This window comes from Bubalus bubalis, chromosome 3 (genome assembly GCF_019923935.1).
Source record: "Bubalus bubalis isolate 160015118507 breed Murrah chromosome 3, NDDB_SH_1, whole genome shotgun sequence".
NCBI lineage: Eukaryota > Metazoa > Chordata > Mammalia > Artiodactyla > Bovidae > Bubalus > Bubalus bubalis.
Window position 1 is genome coordinate 137,197,927 of NC_059159.1, and position 24,859 is coordinate 137,222,785.

The 24,859-nt window shown below is 40.7% G+C and overlaps 1 protein-coding gene across 4 annotated transcripts in view; it reads left to right on the forward strand.

Annotated features, from left to right (window-relative positions):
- Positions 1-16,193: 16,193 nt before the first annotated feature.
- The window catches only part of UBAP1 (ubiquitin associated protein 1), a 69,581-nt gene continuing 60,915 nt past the window's right edge, over positions 16,194-24,859 (forward strand). For 2 of the 4 annotated variants that reach the window (XM_006066686.4, XM_025281910.3), the window contains exon 1: positions 16,194-16,415. Coding sequence is in view for 1 of the 4 variants with exons in the window: in XM_006066689.4 (XP_006066751.1) it covers positions 16,750-16,786 (37 nt within the window). In the remaining 3 variants the exon portion in view is untranslated. Of the gene's footprint in view, positions 16,416-16,696; positions 16,787-24,859 lie in introns of those variants that run through there. The other 2 variants (XM_006066687.4, XM_006066689.4) reach the window with 2 other exon arrangements.

A 24,859-nucleotide genomic window follows, 5' to 3' on the forward strand; every position in this document is an offset into this window, starting at 1 on the left:
ATAACTTCTATCATACAATATTTGTCTTTTACCTTCTGATTTATTTTAATTAGCATAATACCTTCAATATCCATCCATGTTGTTGCAAATGGTAGGATTTCATTCCTTTTTATGGCTGAGTAGTATTCTACATCTTCTTTATCCATTCATCCATCAACAGACACTTTGATTGTTTCCATATCTTGGCTATTGTAGATAATACTGTAATGAACATAGGGTTGCAATATCTTTTCAACTTAGTGTTTTTGTGTTCTTCCGTAAATACCCCAGAAGTGGAATTGTTGTATCATATAGTAAATATTTTGAGGAATCTCCATACTATTCCACAATAGCAGCACCAATTTATAGTCCCACCAAAAGTGTATGAGGGTGAAATTTCTCAGCTTCTGTTTGTTTGAAAAAAGTCTTATTTTCCTTTCATTTTAAAAATTAATTTTTAAGTTTAAGACAGTGTGGAAAATACAGATACATATAATTGATCATCTTAATCATTTAAAATGTTTTAATTTTTTAAAATTAATTTTTATTGGCGTATAATTGATTTATAATGCTGTGCTGACAGTTTTGCGTGTGTGTGTGTGGCTATGCTGGGTCTTTGTTGTGGAGCACGGCCTCTAGAACATGTGGGCTCTCTAGTTGTGGTGTGTGGGCTCTAGAGTGAGTAGGCTCAGTGGCTGCAGTGCTTGGGTTTAGTTGCCCCTTGGCTTGTGGGATCTTGGTTTCTTGATCAGGGATTGAGCCTGCATCCCCTGCTTTGGAAAGCAGATCCTTAACCACTGGACCACCAGGGAAGTCCCTGAAAATTTTTAATTATTAATTATGGTTAAATACACATAATATAAAACCTAACCATCTTAATCATTTTTAACTGTACAGTTCAGTAGTGTTAAATATACTTATGTTGTATAACCAATCTCCAGAACTTTTTCGTCTTGCAAAACTGAAACTTCATTCCCTCATTCCCCTCAGCCCCTGAGCAACCATCATTCTACTTCCTGTCTCTATGAATTTGACTACTCTGGATACTTCCTGTAAGTGGAATCATAAAATGCTTGTCCTTTTGTGACTGGCTTATTTTACTTACAGTGTCTTCAAAATTCATCTATGTTGTAGCATGTCAAAAAAATTATTTTTTGCCTGCTCTGTGCTGCTTGTGGGATCTTAGTTCCCCAACTAGGGATTGAACCTGAGCCTACAGCAGTGAAAGTATTGAGTCCTGACTACTGAACTGCAGGGGAATTCCCAGAATTTCCTTTTTTATGGCTGAAAATATTCCTTTATATGTATAACCACTTTTTAAATGTGCTATTTTTTCTTTCATTTTTTTCCCTTCATTTTGGATGGATATTTTTTGTGAGTAGAGAATTATGGGTTGCAACTAAAAACTTCATTGATGTCATTCTGTTGCCTGGCTTGCATAATTTCAGTTGAGAGATCTTTGATCTTTCTTATATCTATTCCTATGTATTTTCCTTTTCTTTTATTTCTTTTTTTTTTTTTTCTGATTGCCTGTAGGATTCTTTTTTATCTTACTGTTTTCCAGGAATGTGCCGTGGTATGGTTTGTCTTCATCTTAATTGGATAAATGGTTTTTCAGGAAAATTAAGAAAATGTAGACATTATTAAAAAAATTTTCCTGACTCCTCCTGGGACTCCAATTACACATGTATTAGAACACTAGGTATTGTCTCACAGAGGAGTGAGACTCTTCATTTTTTTTTCCAGTCTTATTTTCTCTTGTGTTTTATACTGTATACTTTCTATTGCAATGACATCCGTTTCATTGGTGTCTCCTTTTAGTACTATCTAATCTGCTATTTTATCATCCAGTAAAATTTTCTTTTGGCCTATTGTAGTTTCCATGTCTAGAAGTAAGACTTTGTTCTTCTTTTACATCTCGCATCTCACTCCATTATGTTCACACTTTTCTTTAAACATTTTGAGCATATTTATAATAAATCTTTTAAAGTCCTTGCCTGTTAATTCTATCACCTATCTTTCTAATGACTAATTTTTTTCTTATAGTTGATTTACAATGTTGTGTTAATTTCTGATGTACAGAGAGGTGATTCAGTTAAATATATATATATATATATATATACACACACACATACATACACATTCTTTTTTGTATTCTTTTCCATTGTAGTTTACTCCAGGATACTGAATATAGTTACCAGTGTTATACAGTAGGACTTTGTGGTTCATCCACTCTATGCATATTAATTTGCATCCAAATTCCCACTCCATCCTTCCCTCCCCTCCCCTCCCCCTTGGCAACTACAAGTCTGTTCTCTATGTCTGTGAGTCTGCTTCTGTTTCTTAGATAAATTTATTTGTGTTAAATTTTAAATTCTATATACAAGTGATATCATGTGATATTTGTCTTTCTGTTTCTGATGTATTTCATTTAACACAATAATCTCTAGGTTCATCCACGTTGCTACAAATGGCATTATTTCATTCTTTTTTATGTCTGAGAAGTATTCCATTGTACATATGGTACCATGTCTTCTTTCTCCATTCACCTCTTGATGGACATTTTGTTTCCATGTCTTGGCTATTGTGAATAAGGCTGATATAAACATAGGGTACATTTATCTTTTTGAATTATAGTTTTGTCCAGATATATGTCCTGGTGTAGGATTACTGGATCATATGACAACTCTATTTAATTTTTTGAGGAACCACCATATTATTTTCCATAGTGGCTGCACCAACTTACATTCACACCAACTGGGTAGGAGGGTTCTCTTTTCTCTACATACTCTACAGCATTTGTTATTTGTAGACTTTTTGGTATGGTGGCCATTCTGACTGGAGTGAGGTTGTATCTCATTGTAGTTTTGATTTGCATTTCTCTTACGATTAGCCATGTTGAGCATCTTTTCATATTTCTGTTGGCCATCTATATATCTTCTTCGGGGAAATGTCTGTTTAGGTCTTCTGCCCATTTTTTGATTGGATAATGATTTTTTTTTTCCTCCTGGTTCTGGGTCACATTTTTTTTGGCTTCTTTGTATGTCTCGCATTTAAAAAACTTTCATACCAGAGACTGTGAATATAACATTGTTGAGACTCTGGGTTTCCCCCCTTTTAGTAGCATTGACTTTTGTTTTGGCTTGCTGTTAAATTACTTTCAGATAAGCTTGATCCTTTCAAGGCTTATTTTTAACCTTTATTATGGAAAGCCTAGAGCAGCTTTTTCTCTAAGGCTGGTTCAGTATAACTAAGTGTGAGATTCTCTGGGGATCTCTACTAAATTCCCCACATTTTCAATGGGTTCTCCTTTCTGGTTGAAAACTGAACTCCTCCAGCCCCGTGTGAGCTGTGGGACTTGTTCAGCTGACAGTTCTCTTACAGTCTGACAAAGGCTGTCTTTGATTAAATTCTAGCCAGGCTCCTCTGAGCCCTCTTCTTGTTTAGGACTCAATTTGAGCCTATAAAAACTATAGACTCTTAGCACAAATTATTTTTTCAGTCCCCTTCCCTCACATTGAAAGTCTTACAAAACACTAACATTGTTTCTAACAGCTCAAGGGAGCAGCCCTAGAATAATCCTCCTTAAAGTGCCTGAGAAAACTCAGTTACCAAAAAAAAATTTGTTTTGTTTTATCCCACACCTGACAATAGGCCCCTGACCACTCTTTCTTAGAGCATTTACTAAAAAGGGCTTACAATTATGAGTCTTTCTCCTGTCCCTTTGAGATGTATCTTTATCTCTTATAACTCCATAGTGTCTTTCTCAAGGACTGAAAGCCATTCCTTTGAAATGTAATCATCAGAATAGATAAGGCTCTCCCACACTCTGTGGAAGGATAGAATCCTGACTTAGATAATGGCCAGAAACAGACATAGTTGCTTTAATTGGCATTTACACTGACCAGCCCTTTGTAATTTTTCAATTCCCTGAGTTTTACTCAAGTCTCTACCTTTCCCCTGTCTTCTCCTTCATTCTCTCCTTGTCACTTCTCTACCAGTCAAAGCTGAGCTTGGTTCATGCTGAACTCCCTTCCCTGTTGCAATAGTATGTTACAGATAAAAATTTGCTCTTTTCACCTTAACTAGTGTCTGGCTTTGTTTATCTTTGACAATATATTTAACTAGACTTATGGTGTGCTGTATCATGTCAGACTTTATATTTTTGGGCTCCAAAATCACTGCAGATGGTGACTGCAGCCATGAAATTAAAAGACGCTTACTCCTTGGAAGGCAAGTTATGACCAACCTAGATAGCATATTCAAAAGCAGAGACATAATTTTGCCGACAAAGGTCCGGCTAGTCAAGGCTATGGTTTTTCCTGTGGTCATGTATGGATGTGAGAGTTGGACTGTGAAGAAAGCTGAGCGCCGAAGAATTGATGATTTTGAACTGTGGTGCTGGGAGAAGACTCTTGAGAGTCCCCTTGGACTGCAAGGAGATCCAACCAGTCCATTCTGAAGGAGATCAGCTCTGGGATTTCTTTGGAGGGAATGATGCTGAAGCTGAAACTGCAGTACTTGGGCCACCTCATGTGAAGAGTGGACTCATTGGAAAAGACTCTGATGCTGGGAGGGATTGGGGGCAGGAGGAGATGGGGACGACAGCGGATAAGATGGCTGGATGGCACCACTGACTCAATGGATATGAGTCTGAGTGAACTCCGGGAGTTGGTGATGGACAGGGAGGCCTGGTGTGCTGAGATTCATGGGGTCGCAAAGAGTCAGACACGACTGAGCGACTGAACTTAACTGAACTGATCATCGAAAAAGCAAGAGAGTTCCAGAAAAACATCTATTTCTGCTTTATTGACTATGCCAAAGCCTTTGACTGTGTGGATCACAATCAACTATGGAAAATTCTGAAAGAGGTGGGAATACCAGACCACCTGACCTGCCTCTTGAGAAACCTATATGCAGGTCAGGAAACAACAGTTAGAACTGGGCATGGAACAACAGACTGGTTCCGAATAGGAAAAGGAGTACGTCAGGCTGTATATTGTCACCCTGCTTATTGAACTTATATGCAGAGTACATCATGAGAAATGCTGGGTTGGAAGAAGCACAAGCTGGAATCAAGATTGCCAGGAGAAATATCAATAACCTCAGATATGCAGATGACATCACCTTATGGCAGAAAGTGAAGAGGAACTAAAAAGCCTCTTGATGAAAGTGAAAGTGGAGAGTGAAAAAATTGGCTTAAAGCTCAACGTTCAGAAAACGAAGATCATGGCATCTGGTCCCATCACTTCATGGCAAATAGATGGGGAAACAGTGGAAACAGTGTCAGACTTTATTTTTTTGGGCTCCAAAATCACTGCAGATGGTGATTGCAGCCATGATATTAAAAGACGCTTACTCCTTGGAAGGAAAATTATGACCAGCCTAGATAGCATATTCAAAAGCAGAGACATTACTTTGCCAACAAAGGTCCGTCTAGTCAAGGCTATGGTTTTTCCAGTAGTCGTGTATGGATGTGAGAGTTGGACTATGAAGAAAGCTGAGCACTGAAGAATTGATGCTTTTGAACTGTGGTGTTGGAGAAGACTCTTGAGAGTCCCTTGGACTGCAAGGAGATCCAACCAGTCCATTCTAAAGGAGATCAGTCCTGGGTGTTCTTTGGAAGGAATGATGCTAAAGCTGAAACTCCAGTACTTTGGCCACCTCATGCGAAGAGTTGACTCACTGGAAAAGACTCTGATGCTGGGAGGGATTGGGGGCAGGAGGAGAAGGGGACGACAGAGGATGAGATGGCTGGATGGCATCACCGACTCGATGGACGTGGGTTTGAGTGAACTCCGGGAGTTTGGACAGGGAGGCCTGGCACGCTGTGATTCACGGGGTCGCAAAGAGTCAGACACGCCTGAGCGACTGAACTGAACTAAACTGATGGTGTGTGAGCATGCCTGTGCATGCTCAGTTGTGCCCTACTCTTTGCAACTCCATGGACTGTAGCTCACCAGGCTGTTCATATGTATGAAATCCCATTTTAGAGTTGGCTTTCTTGGCTCACTCCTGGCCCTGATCCCTGTCAGTCAGGTTCTCCAAGAAGCAGAGATTTGAATCCTGAAAGTTATTGTAGAGAACTTTCAGGTTCATTGTTGGAGGGTGAAAGAAGCAAGTTTGGGCAGAAAAAGTTATGGGCTGAAAGGCATTCACAAAAGAGCTTCGTGCTATTCCACAAACTTGCAGAATTAGTTAGGACGGACCTGCAGAATTGTCTCTATTTGGAGCCAAGGTAACTGGGCCTTTACGTCCTTGTGTCAATTAGTCTTTGAGTGTGGGCTGCCCTTGGCAAAAAGGCATGATTTGAAATGAACCTCAGGTAAGGTTACCTGGGGAGCTTAATTGCAAATGATCAGTCATTAACACTCCTAGCAGCTGGGGGAATGAACACTTCACTTTTGAAGGGTGGAGATATGGGGGAGCACACAACGGTCCTAAAATATGCTTCCTATTGTTTGAACCATTTACAACAGGAAAGTATTCATGCATTTGTGTAATAAAAAATGTTCACAAGCATTTTCAAATAAGCAAACAAAAAGAAATTAGAAATTACCCATAATCTTTCCTCTGACTTAACGACTGTAAATATTTTGGCATATGTGCTTTCAGGATTTCAGATTCAAAATTATATTGTGCATGTATATATCATGTTACAAAAATGAGACCATATTGTAGACATTGTTAGTAGTTCTTTTTTAACTTAGTAATGTTTTAGACTAATCTTCTCATTTTTACATTCTCTGGAACATCCTTTTTTTAGAACAGTTTTAGGTTTACAGAAACAAATTGAGTAGATAGTGCAGAGTTCCCATATTCCCCCAGCTCCACTGCAGTTTCCCCTACTACTAACATACTGCGTTAGTGTGGTACATCTGTTACAATTAGTGAACCAGTATTGAAGCACTATAATTGGCTAAAGTCTGTAGTTTACATTAAGGTTCACTCTGTGCAGTTCTGCAGATTTTGACAAATGCATGTTGTGTGTTCACCATTACAGTATCATATAGATACAGCCCTAAAAATGCCATGTATTTCACCTACTCATTCCCCTTCTTCAAACCTTGGCAACCACTGATCTTACTGTGTCAATAATTTTGTCTTTTATAACATCCTTTTTGATGGCTGCATAACATGGTCTCATATGGATTTATCCAACCACCCCTTTACTATGGGACACTGACTCTGTTACGTTAATGACTAGAATGCTGACGCTAAACCTTGGATTCACATGGCAGCAAATCAAATTTTGCTGACCTTGGGCACACAATTAATTCGCTTGCTGAGATACTCATGCTTAACTCTTACTGATGTTTCATTATTTTTGGGCAAAGGAGCCTTTTAGAGCTCACACACTGTCTTGGAAACCAAGGAAAACATCTGGCATTCACTCTGATGGGAGAACCAAAGCAAAGCTGTAAACACCATCTGTCAATTTTGCCTTCCAAAGGAGCCTTTCCAAATTTCCAGGGCTTCTCTTTGCCAACTCCTTGTCACAGTTAGCACCAGAAACAAATGAAATCATTGAGGTTTCTAATGATGTTCCGGGCCAGGAGGCCGGGCTCCCAGAGCTTCCTGCTCCACAGGTGTACATCCTTATAGGCTACCTCTGTGCATGCGTGCTAAGTCTCTTCGGTATTGTCAGATTCTTTGTGATCCTATGGACTGTAGCTCCCTATGGACTGTCAGGCTCCTCTGTTCATGAGATTCCCCAGGCAAGAATACTGTAGTGGGTTACCATATCTGCCTCCAGGGGATCTTCTCAACATAAGAATTGAACCCGTGTCTCCTGTGGCTCCTGCATTGCAGGTGGATTCTTTACACTGAGCTACCTGTGAAGCCCCACTCTCCTTCATAGGTGTCTCCTTAAGCCAGGAAGCTGTGCATGGATGTTCACTTCATTTTCTGTATGAAAGTGCCTGGCTGAGGGTCCAGAGAGCTAAAATCCAGCTGCATTCGGCCTGCCAAATTGTAAACCCTGGCACTGCATCCACTCAGAGAGGGTGCCTTTTTCTATCTTACACAAGGCACAGTTGAGTGGCCGGCCTTGCCCTTGAGCTTGCTGCAATTAACTCTACTGTAGTTGTCTGTTTACATGTTTGTCTTCCTCCAAAAATTCTTTTTTTTTTGCCACATGGCTTAGTTCCACAACCAGGGATTGAACGTGAGCCCTGGCAATGTAAGCACCAAGTCCCCACCACTGGGCCACCAACCTGGTCTTTTTTTTTTCTTTGGCTATGCTGGGTCTTCGTTGCTGCGCTTGGACTTTCTCTAGTTGAGATGAGCGGGAGCTACTCTCTAGTTGGTGTGTGAGCTTCTCATTGAGGTGCCTTCTCTTGTCGCAGAGCACAGGCTCTAGAGGTTGGACTCAGTTGTGGCACACAGGTTCAGTTGCCCCATGGCATGTGGAATCTTACTGGCCCAGGGATTGAAGCCACATCTCCTCTCCCGCATTGGCACGGAGAGTCTTAACCACTGACCACCAGGAAAGCCCTTGTTGTTGCTGTTTAGTTGCTGAGTTATGTCCAAATCTTTGCGACCCTATGGACTGTAGTCTGCCAGGCTCCTCTGTCCGTGGAATTTCCCAGGCGAAAATATTGGAGTGGGTTGCCATTTCCTTTTCTAGGGTCTCCCCACCCAGGGATAGAACCCACACCTCTTGCACTGGCAAGAAGGTTCTTTACCATGGAGACACCTGGGAAGCCCCGGAAAAGCCCTACTATTTACTTTTATTCTTTCACAGAAAGACTCTTCCCTTGCCTTCTGTTGTTTTCTCCTATTTTTCATATCCATTTCTCTCACTGATTTCGTGAACTACACAATAACTTTTTGAAATTGGTCATGACATTGTCATTTCCAAGCCAATTCTCTGTTTTCTCGTGAAAACTGCATTTCCAAGCTCCTTTGCTGAGTGAATACTAGCTAGATTCATTCACTGCCAGTGAGGCACTGGCAGAAAAGGGGGAAGGGAGAAGTCCCGGTGATTCTTCCTCTCTCTTGTAACTGGGAGTATTTCCCAGCAGGGCCTGCCATCCTCTGTAATACATGATTTCTACTTCCCATCCTTGCTTGGTTCCATGTCCTGCTGCCCATCTTCCTTCAGCTAAGTCCTGCCCCCGCCAGAGCCACTGTTGATAGCTCTGTGTGTATACTTTCAGTTTTTATATTTACTTACTTGTTTCCGGCTGTGTTGAGTCATGTGTTAGTTGTGGCATGTGGGATCTTCATCGTGGCATGTTTTTTGTTGTGGTGCATGGTCTTAGTTACCCCAAAGCATGTGAGATTGTAGTTCCTTGCATTGGAAGAAGGAATCAAACTTATGTCCCTTGCATTGGAAGAAGGACCCTTAACCAGGGAATTCTCTCCTTTCAGTTTTTAATCTAGGCATTTAATACCTATCTATATATAGTTTTATTTTACAAAAATGAATACAATATGCATTATTCTGCAATTTGCTTTTTTAATTCCACAATGTATTGTGATAGTCACTGCCAAATAGCTCTACAAAACATTTTCACCAATTTGTATTGTCATTATATAAATTGTATATACTTCTCCTCCTGCCTTTAATCTTTCCCAGCATGAGGGTCTTTTCTAATGAGTTGGCTCTTCACATCAGGTGGCCAAAGTATTGGAGCTTCAGCTTCAGCATCAGTTCTTCCAATGAATATTCAGGACTGATTTCCTTTAGCATTGCCTGGTTTGATCTCCATGCAGTCCAAGAGACTCTCAAGAGTCTTCTCCAACACCACAGTTCAAAAGCATCAATTCTTTGGCGCTCAATGTACATCATTATCTGTACACCTCTCTAACTTCCTTACTTAACCGTCTTCAGAGCATCTTTATAGACTCATGGCTCCTGGCACATAGTAGGACTTTGTCAATGTTGGATGGCTAAATGAATGAAAGAGTGTAGAGCTGCTTGTATGTCTTTCCTGTCTCTTCTCTTAAATACCCAAAATCCTAGTGTATGAAGGGAGAGAGAAAGAAGAGGAAAAGCAGGAGGAATGCAAACTTGGTGCTACTTGCCTGGAGTGCTCCTTCTAAGCCAACAGGTATGCTGGCGCTGGGACGGAAAGACACAGGAGAGGAAAAGTAGAGGACTGGCACCCTGTTCACCATCTTCTGAGCCCAGGTGAGTTACCACTGGAATCCACACCTGGAAACTGACAAGTATGAGTCACTCCTAGGAAGATTAAGAACTATTTGTTTTTCTAGAAAACTTCCCCACTTTCTTTCCATTTCTTTTTTTAAAATATTCTTTTAAATTAAAAAATTAATGTTTAGTTGATTTATGATGTTCTGTTAATTTCTTCTGTATGGGAAAGTGATTCCGTTTTTTATATATGGTTTTTCCAGTAGTCATGTATGGATGTGAGAGTTGGACGGTGAAGAAAGCTGAGCACTGAAGAATTGATGCTTTTGACCTGTGGTGTTGGAGAAGACTCTTGAGAGTCCCTTGGACTGCAAAGAGATCCAACCAGTCTATCCTAAAGGAGATCAGTCCTGGATGTTCATTGGAAGGACCGATGTTGAAGCTGAAACTCCAATACTTTGGCCACCTCATACGAAGAGTTGACTCATTGGAAAAGACCCTGATGCTGGGAAGGATTGGGGGCAGGAGGAGAAGGGGACGACAGAGGATGAGATGGCTGGATGGCATCACTGTCTCGATGGACATGGGTTTGGGTGGACTCCGGGAGTTTGTGATGGACAGGGAGGCCTGGCGTGCTGCAATTCATGGGGTCGCAGAGTCGGACACAACTGAGCAACTGAGCTGAACTGAACTGATATGTATATATATATATACGTGTATATATATATATACACACATTCTTTTTTTGGTAATATGATTTTTCACTATGGTTTATCATGGTAAACTGAATACAGTTCTCTATGCCTTTCCATTTCTTTTTTTAAAAGATTTATTATTTGTTGATTTTGGCTGTGCTGGGTCTTCTTTGGTGTGTGAAGTTTTTCTCTAGTTTGGGCGAGTGGGCTGCTCTCCAGTTGTGATGTGCAGGCTTCTCATCGCAGTGGCTTCTCTCTGCAGAGCATAGGCTCTAGGTGTGTGGGCTTCAGTAGTTGTGGTGTCAGGGCCTAAGCTGCCCCACAGCATGTGGGGTCTTCTTGGACTAGGGATCAAACCTGTGCCCCTGCATTGGCAGGTGGATTCTTTTTTTCTTGTAAATACTTTTTACTTATTTGTTTATTTTTGACTGTGCTGGATCTTTGTTGCTGTCAGGCTTTTCTCTACTTGAGGCAAGTGGGGGCTATTCTTCTTTACAGTGGGAGGGCTTTTCACTGCGGTGACTTCTCTGGTTGTGGAGCACAGGCTGTAGGGTGAGCAGACTTCAGTAGTGCTGCGCGTGGGCTCAGTGGTTGCAGCTTGCAGGGCTCTAGAGCACAGACTCAACAGTTGTAGCACACGAACTTAGTTGTTCCAAGGCATGTGGGATCTTCCTGGACCAGGAATCAAACCCATGTTTCCTGCATTGTCAGGCGGGTTCTTTACCATTGTACCACCACAGAAATCCCATTTTTCCATTTCTTAAGGATGAGTTGCCTCCATGGAGGCTGTGGGGACATGGCAGGCTTGCTCAGGAGTAGGCGGTCACCGACTTGTGTGCGTGCTATGTCGCTTCAGTCATGTCCTACTCCTTGCGACCCTATGGACTGTAACCCTCCAGGCTCCTCTGTCCATGGGATTCTCCAGGCAAGAAGATTGGAATACGTTGTCATGCCCTCCTTCAGGGAATCTTCCCAACCCAGGGATTGAACCCACAGTTCTTAAGTCTCCTGCATTGACAGGCAGGTTCTTTACCACTAGCACCACCTGGGAAGCCCCAGTTAGCTACTTGGTCCCCACTTAAAGCAAGAAGATAGAGAAGAAAAATGACTAGATCAGGAGACCAAGGCTGATGAGGAATCTCAGAAAACCCCTGTCTGATGGAGGAGGTTTGTCTCTGGTCTCAGAGAGTCCTACTCTGAGAGGAGAAGCACACGCCCAGTCCTCCAGAGGGTTTTCCTTCCTAATCCTCCATGGCACCATGGTCTTCTCATTCCTTTTCTACTTCTTGCTACTACCTTTGCATCTCTCTACTTTATCTCCTCATGCCCTATTTGTCAATGTTCCAAAGGGTCCCAGTCCCAGAAATTTTAATTAATCTCATTTTCCATTCTTCTAGCCATACGTGCAAAAATTTGACTCAGGTCAAAAACTTTAAAAGTCATCCTTGACTCTTCTGATTTTCTCACACTGTGCATCTAATCTGTGAGCAAATTCTTACAACTTTACCTTCAAAATGTACCCAGAACCTGACCATTTCTTATCACTTTCACTGCTATTGCCTCTCAGTCTACAGCACTGTCATTTCCTGCCTGGGCTACTGCAATAACCTCTAAGTGGTCTTTTTTCTTCTGTGCTTGTCCTTCTTTGGTTTATGCTCAGTCTTGTCACTAGAGTATCCTGATTAAAATTTTGATCATTTTCCTTCTTTGCTCAAAACTCTCCAATGGCTTTCAGCTTACTTAAAAAGCCAAAGTCCATAAAATGATCTACAAATCCCTATGTGATTGAGCCCCCTGTTACCTCTCTGATTTTGGCTCCCATTATTCTCTTCATTGGTCACTCCATGCCAGCCACACTGGGTTGCTTATTGTTCCTAGAACATAGAAGGTGAGCTTTCATCTCAGGCCTTTGTACTTGTTCCCTTGGCCTGGCGTTTTGTCGTCCTAGGTATCTTCCTAACTCATTTCCTCACTTCTTTCAGGTCTTTTCTCAGATGCCATCTTTCCTAGCCATCCTTTATACATTTCAATCCTGGATATTTTCTATCCCCTTTCCCTGCTTTATTCTTTGTAACAACTGTAACCATTATTATTATTTTCCTCTAAAATGTAAGATTTGTGAGAGCAGGGTTTTTTTTGGGGGGGGTGCAGCAGGAGGTCTTTTTATATAATGCTGTAGCACCAGTGCATAGAACAATGCCTGGCATACTGCAGGCATTCAATAAATACTTGCTGGATAAATGAATGAAAAATTCATTTGTTTAAGGAGTACCACTATTCTATACCTATGTGCTCCTTACCTCCTTCCTGATTTCCAAGCTCACATTTCCTTCTGAGCTTCTGTCCAGAAAATCTGCCATCATCCTAATCTCAGTTTGGCCAGCTACACTCATTGTTATTTCCCTTGGTACTTCAGTAAAAGTTAGGTCTTACTTCTGTTAATAAGACACCCCCAAAACTTGGCTCTTTCCTCTTCATGATTGCTCCTCCCATATAGAAGGTCTCTAAATCTTGTGAGTCTATTTCCCAAGTCTTGTTCCAGTTGATCTAGTCTTCATTCCCGATGTCTCTGTTTTAGTCCAGGTGTAAGTATTTCACTCAATGTAGAAGTCTACCAGACTTTCTTGGTGGTCTAGTGGTTAAGAATCTACCTTCCAACACAGGGGACAAAGGTTCAATTCCTGGTCAGGAAACTAAGATCCCCCAAGGCAAATGGCAACTAAGATTGGGCAACTACTGAGCCTGCATGCCACCAAGAAAGATCCTATATTCTGTAACTAAGACCTGAAGCAACTAAAATGAATAAATAAATATTTGGGCTTCCTAGGTGGCTCAAGGGTAAAGAATCCATCTGCTAATGCAGGAGACACAGTAGACTTGGGTTTGATCCATGGGTTGAGAAGATCCCTTAGAGGAGGAAATGGCAACCCACTCCAGTATTTTTGCCTGGAAAATGCTATGGACAGAGGAGCCTGGAGGCTACAGTCCATGGGATCACAAAAGAGCTGGACACGACTGAGCATGCAGGCACACAAAGAAGTCTACCTGGTAGTCTCCAATCCATTTTATTCACTGCTACCATGGCATCTGGTCCCATCACTTCATGTGAAATAGATGGGGAAAGAGTGGAAACAGTGTCAGACTTTACTTTTTTGGGCTCCAAAATCACTGCAGATAGTGACTGCAGCCATGAAATTAAAAGATGCTTACTCCTTGGAAGGAAAATTATGACCAGCCTAGATAGCATATTCAAAAGCAGAGACATTACTTTGCCAACAAAGGTCCGTCTAGTCAAGGCTATGGTTTTTCCAGTAGTCATGTACGGATGTGAGAGTTGGACTGTGAAGAAAGCTGAGCACCGAAGAACTGATGCTTTTGAACTGTGGTGTTGGAGAAGACTCTTGAGAGTCCCTTGGACTACAAGGAGATCCAACCAGTCCATTCTGAAGGAGATCGGTCCTGGGTGTTCTTTGGAAGGACTGATGCTAAAGCTGAAACTCCAGTACTTTGGCCACCTCATGTGAAGAGTTGACTCACTGGAAAAGACTCTGATGCTGTGAGGGATTGGGGGCAGGAGGAGATGGGGACGACAGAGGATGAGATAGCTGGATGGCATCACCGACTCGATGGACGTGGATTTGAGTGAACTCTGGGAGTTGGTGATGGACAGGGAGGCCTGGTGTGCTGTGATTCATGGGGTCGCAAAGAGTCGGACACAACTGAGAGACTGAACTGAACTGAACTGAACCATTTAAATTCTCCTATTGAGGAGATTTGCTCAGATCACTGCTCTCTCCATAAGCCTTCTGTGGCTGTGTTTGAATTAAGTAGGTAAGTTGTCCAGAATTGATGATTTCCTATTCTCTGTTCATTTTGACTGCCCCCCTTCTGGAATACCCACCTTCTGTCAATAAAACTGCTGTACTCTTCAAAATACAATTAAATGCTCTGGAGTTCTAGAGAGAAAATAGGGCTAGAGAATTAGATACCAGAATGTATACATTCTTTAACTGTAGAACCAAGAAAGTGTAGAGATGTAAATCTTTCCTAACTCTTTAGCTAAAACTCATTTTTTTTTCCAGAGCAACTGAAGCCACTGCCACTCTTTTTCTAGAGTTACTGTTTATGCTTCTATTTCTCCCACCAGCTAGGAACTTTTTGGAACATAGATTGATCTCATTCAGTTGTGAACATCCAGGCACCTGATTCTAGGACAGAAGGAAGTAAAGGTTTGGGATTGGATTACCTGGTTTAAACCCACTGAATGTCAGAATTGGGGGGAGATTTATTAGAGGTCACCTTTCAACCCGTTCATTTTGTTGCTGAAATTTGGCCTCTGATCACTAGTGCCTAACAGAAACAGGGAGACAGAGTTCTGGGTGAAGTAGAAAATAACAGCTTTATTGTTTTGTCAGGCAAAAGGGGCACAGTGGGCTTATGTCCTCAAGATTATGTGTCCCACCCTGGTGGGGGGTAGTAAGGAGTTTTATTGCCTTCTAAGAAGCGGGGCGTGGTCAGCTTGTGGGCGTTCTTATGATTGGACGGTGGTGAGGTAATCAAAACCTTTTGGTTCCAACTTGTTTGGGGTCTATGAGCTTGCCTGTGTGCTTAGACGCTTCAGTTGTGTCTGACTCTCTGAGACCCCATGGACCATGGCCTGCCAGGCTCCTCTATCCATGGGATTCTCCAGGCAAGAATATTGGAGTGGGTTACCATTTCCTTCTCACTTACCTATAATTAACTTCTTCCATTCGGTGGTGGTGGTGGTGGTGTGGGGTGAGGGGTGGGGGTAGGGGCTTCAGTATCTGCAAGACAGCTTAAATGACATAGCTCAGAATATTTTCTATAGTCCTTGAGGAAGAACTAAAGGTCCTCAACTTCGTTTAATGGCTAAAGTATTAGTTTGTAATGCTTAACTGTTTTCCTTTCCTTCTGTATTTTTTCCACTTGTCTGATTAAATTTATTCCTTGACTAAATTTTTCTACAGACAAAAGGCAGGAGGAGGACATGGGTAGAGGTCTGTTCTGAAAAGGCCTTATAGGATCCTGATCCCTTACAATTTATAAATTGGGAAAGTGAGGCCCAGAAAGGGTAGGACTTTGTACCAAGTCCATGACTCAGGATCTGAAGTCAGACATTCTGATCTAAGTTGGTCCCCTTGGAAAGCCTTTGTGCTTCTCTTTGAGATTCAGGGATCGCGGGCTTCCTCCTGGGAGGTTCTTCCAACCCCTACGCATTACCCTCTCGGTGACCCCCGCAGCTTTCCTCCAACCCTCTAGTGAGTCGGGTTCACTTGTTCAAATTACAACCCTCCAGATATTAGCAGATGTTTGCTCCTAGGGGAAATTAGCTACGTCACCATGACTCCTCCCATTGGCTCGAGGGGTGGGGCACGACGCCACGACGTCAGACGCCCAAAGGGGAGGAGCGGTGAGGGGAAGGAGGAGGGAAGTGGGACTTCAACATGGCGGCTGTGGTACTGGCGGTGACTACGGTGACGGTCTGGCCCGGGGCGGGCAGAGTTGGAGGTGGTAGTGTTCGCTCTTCCTAGGGGCCGTCAGGAGCTCAGCAGGGACCGAGCCAGGGAGGCCGGTCGGCGGCAGCACCTTTCGGCTTCTGGCACGGCGGCTGCAGCATTCAGGTGAGGGGGCCTCTCGCTCGGGGAGGTAGGAGAGGGGCGGAGTTGGGAGTGGGAGCCGGTACCGGGAGACGGATGGGGGAGGGACGGAGGAAGCTGGAGACGGAGTGGAATGAAGGAGCTGCAGCTTAGGGGGTGTGAAGGCCAAGAGCCAGAGATGGGTGACTTGGGAAGGATTCTGGGAGAAGGGACGGGGTGAGGGGACCAGCATTGAAGGGGCGGAGGGCAGATGGGATGCGGAAAGATAAGTGAGTTCGGATTAAGGGGACTAATGTTCTGCTGGAAAATAGGCGCAGTACGTAGCTGTCTGGAACGAGAGCTCGGTGGGAAATAGAGGATGTCGGGGAGACAGAGGGACCTAGGTTTTAGTAAAGGTGAGTGATGGGGGGTTGAGGGTGAGCTGCGGACCTGAGATACAGATTTAGTTTTTTCTGAGGCGATGAGATTAGGGGGAAAGGGAGGAGACCAGACTCGGGGCGAGTGATCTTTGGGGATACATTCGACATTGCCTGGTCTTCTCGCTGCTTTTGTTTGTTTCTTGGGTAGAGACTTATCTGTCCAGTCCACCTGGACTTCAGAAACAGTTCCTAATCTTTCTTGTGAAATATAAAGTTATAGTTCATTTATTTGATCTCTAATAGTGATCTCTGACCTTTGTGTTGTCTCCACACGTTTAAAGTGTGGCTGGCCATAAAAATACATTTTATATTAAAGTGAGATAAAATTTTCAGAGTTTTTAAACTCCATAGAGTGTTGCAAAAACAGATTTGGTAGTTATCTGTTAAGTAGCTTTTGTTCTAACTCCACTTAATAGGGCTTCTTTCCTCAGTTCTAATTATCAGTGTTTTAGAATTTGAGTAGATTTGATGGATATTTCTCTTTAGAATTTTGCCAGATTTGATGATAAGAAAAACAGGGCACTTAGTCTTTAGTGATAGCCAGTTCTTTCTTGTAAGTGTCCCAAACTGAAAGTTAAAGTTTCTGTATTATTTTGTAGCAAAGAATGTAAAATGTCCGAGGTCTAAAAGAATTCCTTTGTCTACATTAACCTACTTTATAAAGTAGGATTTTTTTGGTGTGTTTTTATAGTAGGTTTTTATAAATTAAAGTTTTGTTTCTAATCCATCCTATTCATTTTGTGATTTATTTATTCAATGTTTATTACTGCCTACTTTGTGTTGCATTAATAAGTCATTATAATTATGGAAATGGGAAAATTAATGTTTCTCTAGTGAGACTCTATCACTGTACAGCTTCATTGGAAGAAAAAATGTTTTTTTGGAAATGAAGACTAAGGAAGAAAATTATGTAAATATAAGAACTTCCTGAATTTTTCTGTTGTGTAGTATTTGACTCAGTATTTCATCATACATACTTTTTTTTTCATCATGACATATTTTTTGTATGTCTGAAAGCTTTTCTTTTTCTTTTGAAGAAGACAGTATCCTGATATGATTGTATTACGTCTGTGACGAGCTCTCATCAGTAGTTGTTAGTTCCCATTTCTTAGGTTGGCAAATCACTTTATCTTGTGCGACTTTTCTTTGATATCTTGACAATGGTAAGGTATTTAAAATGAGGATTCCTGAAGTTTAATTCAAATTTCTCTGAATTTTTTCAGCATTATAAATGTATCTTCATTACTGGAGTGTAGTTGTCAGTATTATACATTTTTCCTGTTATTTAATTATATTGTTGAATGTTTTGAGGTTTTTCCATATGTAGATTATTTAAAGCATAACCATATTTTCCACAGACTAACCAAAACCAAAACCAAGCTACTATCTGGTCATCATTACAGGTAATTTTCTTCAGATAGCCTTTCTCAAGAAATGCCAAAGTTAGCATGCAGTACTGTAAGTATTAGGGCTTCCCTGGTGGCTCATTGGTCAAGAATCTGCCTGCCAGTGCAGGAGGCTCGGGTTTGATCCCTGGGTGGGGTAGATTCCCTGGAGAAGAAAATGGCAACCCACTCCAGTATTCCTGCCTGGGAAAACCGTTGGACAGAGGAGCCTAAAGAGCTGCAGTCCAGGAGGTTGCAAAAGGATCGGACACAGCTTAGTGCCTAAACAACCACCTCCACCATTAAGTATTAAATAAGCTTCTTAGAATCAAGAAAACCTTGAATTGAAGCTTGAAATCAATTGGATTTAGTTTCCCACATAGCATGAGAATCCTTACTTCTGTGTCATGAGGATAACTGAAAATCTGTCCTCTTTTCCAGAATCTAATTTCTTAAAGGAAAAGAGCCTTTCAGTTAGAGAAAGATGTAATCAGGGTGTTGCTTTTCATAGCACACAATGTCTTGTTGTATTTGAAAATAATTTGAATGTAAGAATATTGTTTTCCTGTGAATTGAGAGTTAACATTTCAGATTTTAAAAATTTTAGATGAGAGCTAGATTTACAGAGGGATAGGTGCTAACACTGGGTCTATATTAATGAGCTAGGTATTGTTAAACACTTTACATCATCTCACTTTTATTCCTATGATTTGTTTGGGTAGGCAAAGATAGGCTTGCTTTTTAGGTATTGAGGAAACTGAGGATCAGAAAAGTTGAGTAACTTAAACTAAGGTTGCTGCTCTAAATTCATTTAGTCCAATTTCAGTGCCCTTACTCTTACCTGTTAGCTCACATGGTAAAGCGTCTGCCTGCAATGTGGGAGACATGGGTTCAGTCCCTGGGTTGGGAAGATCCCCTGGAGAAGGAAATGCCAATCCACTCCAGTACTCTTGCCTAGAAAATTCCATGGATGGAGGAGCCTGGTAGGCCACAGTTCCTGTGATTGCAAAAAGTCGGACACGACTGAGCAACTTCACTGACTCTGTCTGTTACATCATTTTGCCCCTCTAACATGGTCACAGGGCCACTCCAATTCCTATGAAGTAAATTTAAACTATAAGCATGAGTTTTAAAAGTAATGCCATTTTAAACTACTTGTTCTCATTGAAATAGCGTAACTGGAATGATAAATAGTTCGTTACAGTTTTAGTCACTTAAGATGTCATCAGTTCTAGGAGGAAATAAATACCTGAATATTTTGTACTTAGCAAAATGAACTGTATAAACTGGATAAAGGACTATAAGTTTTTATAATTGCTGAGTCAGGTTAGACCTGGTTCATCAAGGGCCAACATTTGTATTTGGCAGTAATCCACTTGTGTTCTCAGAATTTGGATTGGTCATTGTCAGTTGCTTAACGCTTACTAAACACTTCCAGTGTTTGACTCACTGAGTTGGTTTATGGTATTTGTGAATCTTGTGGTTTACTGAGTCGAGAGCCAGCAGTGTGTGTTTTGGTTGCTTCACTTCCTCCCCAGCACTTGATATTGTCAGACTTTTAAATTTTTTTCTAATCTTTTGGGTTTGAAAAAGTATCTACTTTGTTTTATTAGCATTTCCTGAAGTTGAGCATCTTTTTTGTATGTTCATTAGCCATTTGTATTTTTCTGATATGTATGTTCAAGTTCTCTGCCTGTTTTTGAGTCTTCTTTTTTTTCTGATCGATTTTTGAGAGTTCTTTATGTATTTTGTATACTAATTATTTGTTAATTTATGGTTTGCAAATATTCTCTCCCAGTTTTTAACTTGTCTTACCATCTCTTCATAGTCTTTTGATGAGAAAAGTTCATGATTTTAATGAACTGAATGAACTTTTCAGACTTTTATGCTTTTTGTATCATATTTAGGAAGTCCTCTTCTGCTAGGCATGTTATTTTAATAAGTACTAAAGTTTGTGTGTCATGTGGCATCTAATCTGACATTTAATACCAATATTTGCTTGATGAGAAAGGCCAACTTCTCAGGAGTTGTGCTCGTATTGTATTTGGAGTTTTAAGAACCAGAGGGTTTTTTAAAAATTATTTTTTATTTTAAAAATATTTATTTATTTGGCTGTGTGGCATGGAGGATATTAGTTCTCTGATCAGGGATTGAACCCATTTCCCCTCCAGTGGAAGCTTGGTATCCTAACTGCTGGACTGCAAGGGAAATCCCAGGCCAGAGGGTTTTAAAAGGATTTTAAAAGCAACCTGAATTGTACACACAGGTTATATATATTTCCCCAAGCTGGGAAACTTAACAGGTTGTGAATGATGTATACATTTTATTGGGATTCCTAGGTGGCACTTGTGGTAGAGAACCTGCCTGCCAATGCAGTAGATGTAAGAGAGTCGGGTTTAGTTCCTGGCTTGGGAAGATCCCCTGGAGGAGAGCATAGCAACCCACTCCAGTATTCTTGCCTGGAGAATCCCTTGGACAGAGGAACCTGGCTGGCTACAGTCCGTAGGGTCGCAAAGAGTCAGACACGACTGAAGCAACTTAGTGAACACATACGTTTTACTAAATGTTAACCATGTGGTTTGACAGTGAGAGAGTTTTCTTGTGTGAACAGTTAATAATGAGTCACTTATTCTGAGCAGAAGGATTTCTACTAAAATATGTTCAGAAAGATTTTTTGATGTCTAGTCTGTCTAGTGTTGGGTTTTATCAAGAATAATTGTGAATTGTCAAAGGGCTGATTTGGAAACATTTTTGAAGAGTTTTTTTGTCTTTATTTTCAAGTAATATAGTATTATATATTTAGGTGGAATGTAATTACATGGTTAAATAGAAATATGTACATTTTCACAGTTAACGAGTTGTTTATGTGGAGGGTATTTTTTTGGGAGGTGGGATTAGTATCATATGTTTATGGTATTTAAATTTCATTAGATACTTTTAAAAGAATGAAATAACTCTTCTTAGTATTGGAGAAACTATTTAAAGTTACGATTTATGACGGGAAATTCCCTGGTGGTCCAGTGGTTAGGACACTGTGCTTTCACTGCTGAGGGCTCAGATTCAATCCCTGTCAGGAAACTAAGATCCTGCAAGCCGTGCAGCACGACCAAAAAAAAGTTATGATGAAAATTGCAAATCAGCTAGAACGTATGTGATGGAGGATATAGTTTTTCTATTTTGTTTTTTAAACTCTGCCCAGTTCTTTAGGCTGTGTCTCCTATCCACATTAAACTCTTACCTGTTAGGTTATTTTTATTAAAATCTTGAGGGATTTGAATTTCTCTTTTGTGTATTAAAACCTCTTAAAAACTTTTTTTCTTTTCATGAGAAGGAACTGTTCTTCTAGGGAGTTGGATGTCCTGATCCTGGCAAAGATCATGTGGAAATATAAAACATCCACTAGGCTTTAATTGTACTGCAAATACTGTATAGTGATATACAGTACACCTTTGATATTTGTGAAAGCTATTTCCCTAGATTTTTGAGAGTCCTTGCATAAATACCATACTTTAGAATGTCCCTCATAGTTTATAGAAAAGTATAATAGAAAATTTTTAGTTACCTTCAGGTTTGGTGGGTAAATAGATAAGAAAAACAAACTTAAAGATCTTGATGCTAAATTCCATCTTTGGCTACCTTTAATTCTCAGTCAGTTACTGTTCGTTGGGATAGGCTGGATGGCCTATCCCTAACCTTTATTATTAATAAATAACCTTTGTTAAATAATAACCTTTATTAATTTATTAATAAATTAACCTTTATTAACCCTTTGGAAACTCAAGGTCAGACTGGCTTTGCTTCTTTCGTGCTGCATCTCATCATCATGGTATTAGTCCCAGGCAGAGTTCATATCCTCTTTCTCATTTCTTCCTTCATTGGTAAGAATGAGATCTTACTAATCCTAATATCTTCCTGTAGTTGGGAGTGTTAATATTTCCTTTTAGAGTTCATTGGGGAAGGATATGGGCAGTAGCTTCCTTTTTTCCTCCTTCTGGTAGATTATACCTTATTCCACGCTGTGTATGATAAATGATTCCTTTCTGTGAGCGGAATTCAAAGTCCAATGTTAGATTACAAATTATTATGTGGAGTGGATTTTAGAGCTTCCCTGATAGCTCAGTTGGTAAAGAATCCGCCTGCCATGTAGGAGACCCCTGTTCGATTCCTGGTTTGGAAAGATCCACTGGAGAAGGAAAAGACTAGCCTGGCGTGCTGCGATTCATGGGGTCGCAGAGTCGGACACAACTGAGCGACTGAACTGAACTGAAACACTCCGATATTCTGGCCTGGAGAATTCCATGGACTGTATGTAGTCCATGGGGTGGCAAAGAATGGGACATGACTGAGTGACTTTCACTTTCACTTCACTTTCATGTGGAGTGGGTTTTAGGGGTAGCTAGTGAAATCTCAAAAAATTTTCTTCCATCAAAGGTTATTCTATTTCCAAGTGATAATAACAATAGGAAACCAACCAACCTACCACAAATTTTGTTCTGAAATACTTCAAAATCACTGAAGGTCTTGAATTGTTTATTGATTGTTTATTGTTCCTCATTCATTCAAATGTCCCATCCATTTTCTAAAACAGGAAATTCCACCTAGTTCTTATAATTTAATAGGGAATCTAACTTCATCCTTGTAGTAGGTAGTTTATATAATAATATTTCACTTACCTGGCTTATTCAGAGATCTCAGCATTTTATATAAGCAGAATTTAAAGATAATGGAACATTTCTTCTTTGAAAGCCCATATTAAAATTATTGGAAGATTATCAAATGAGTCTTTTATAAATGTAATTATATAATGCAGCCAGTAATAAGGTATGACTTACTCTATAATAACATAAGTCTTACTCCAAATGTTTCTAGGAAGCTATACATTTTGAGTTACGTTTTAAAAAAAAATGGTTTGGTCTGTATGTATTGCTGACAGAATCTAGTGAAAGAGTACATGTTACGGTAACAGGCTTATTTTATTTAGTGGGTAAGAAATTATATTTAGGCAGAATTCTAATTTGAAATGTTCTTGATCTGTCCAATATGATAGCCACATAGACAGTGGATATATAAAACATTTTTATCGTTGTGAAAAGTTCTTTTAAACTGTTCTCGATCCTTGTTAAATTTTATTGTTCATGTAGATCACCTGGAGATTGTGGTAAAATGTAGATCCTGATTCAGTAGTTCTGGGTAGGTTTATGATTGTGCATTTTTAAAGAAATTCTCAGGTTATGTTGTGGCCCAAGGATCATACTTTCAATAGTAAACTTTTGAATTTACTATAATGTGAGGTTGATTTGGGACTTTTTATGAGATTTAAAAAAAAATTTAATTTATTATAAGCTTTTTAATTAGTGTCTTTTGCCTGGAGAGATTATATTGCAATGATCAGAACTACAGAGTGAGTTTAAAGGTCTAAAGTTGTAGTTCAGGTTTCCTTTTTAAAAACTAATCATCTCTTTCAGACTTGAACTTTTTAGTTTGTGAAACAAGAATAGAAATACTTACTTATATCTCATAGAATGTAAGGTTTGGATAAGATGATGTATGTGATGGTATTTTCAAAACTAAGTAAGACTTCAACATACAGTTTTGAAAATTATGTAAATTTTTTAACATGTGCTTCCTTACAAGCATGATACCTTTTCACTGTCAGCTAATATCCTTATTTTCTAAAGGTAATGTACTACATTTTATCCGGCGATTCTCAGTAAGTTTTATTTATTCTTTTATGTTTGTTGCTGCTAAGTTGCTTCAGTCGTGTCAGACTCGGTGCGATCCCATAGATGGCAGCCCACCAGGCTTCTCTGTCCCTGGGACTCTCCAGGCAAGAACACCGGAGTGGGTTGCCATTCCCTTCTCCGATGCATGAAAGTGGAAAGTGAAAGTGAAGTCGCTCAGTTTTGTTCGACTCTTAGCGACCCCATGGACTGCAGCCTACCAGGCTCCTCCATCCATGGGATTTTCCAGGCAGCAGTACTGGAGTGGGGTGCCATTGTCTTTTTGCATTTTTCTTTTAATAGTCTATCTGTTTAATTTTTGGCTGTGCTGGGTCATCGTTGTTGTGTGTGGACTTTTCTCTGGTTGTGGCTAGTGGGGGCTGCTCCTTAATTGTGGTGCGAGGGCTTTTTGTTGCAGTGACTTCTCCTGTTGTAGAGCACGGGCTTCAGTAGTTGTGGCACATGGGCTTAGTTGCCTCATGGCATGTGAAATTTTCCCAGACCAGGGATTGAATCCGCGTCCCCTGCATTGGCAGGCGGTTCCCAACCTGGACCACCAGAGAACGTCCCTCATTAGAATTAATTTCAATGAGGTGTTCTGTCCTGTTAAAGCTGCCACTTAGAGAAGTGTGTGTGTGTTTGTGTGTGTGTTCAGTCACTAAGTCATATCTGACTCTTTGTGACCTCATGGACTGCAGCACACCAGGCCTCCCTGTCCTTCACCATTTCCTTAAGTTTGACCAAGTTCATGTCCATTGCATCGGTGATGCCATCCAGCCATCTCATCCTCTGGCATCCTCTTCTCCTGCCCTCAATCTTTCCCAGCATCAGGGACTTTTCCAGTGAGTCGGCTCTTTGTATCAGGTGGCCAAGTATGGGAGCTTCAGCTTCAGCATCAGTTGTTCCACCTCTCACATCTGTATATAACTACTGGAAGAACCATA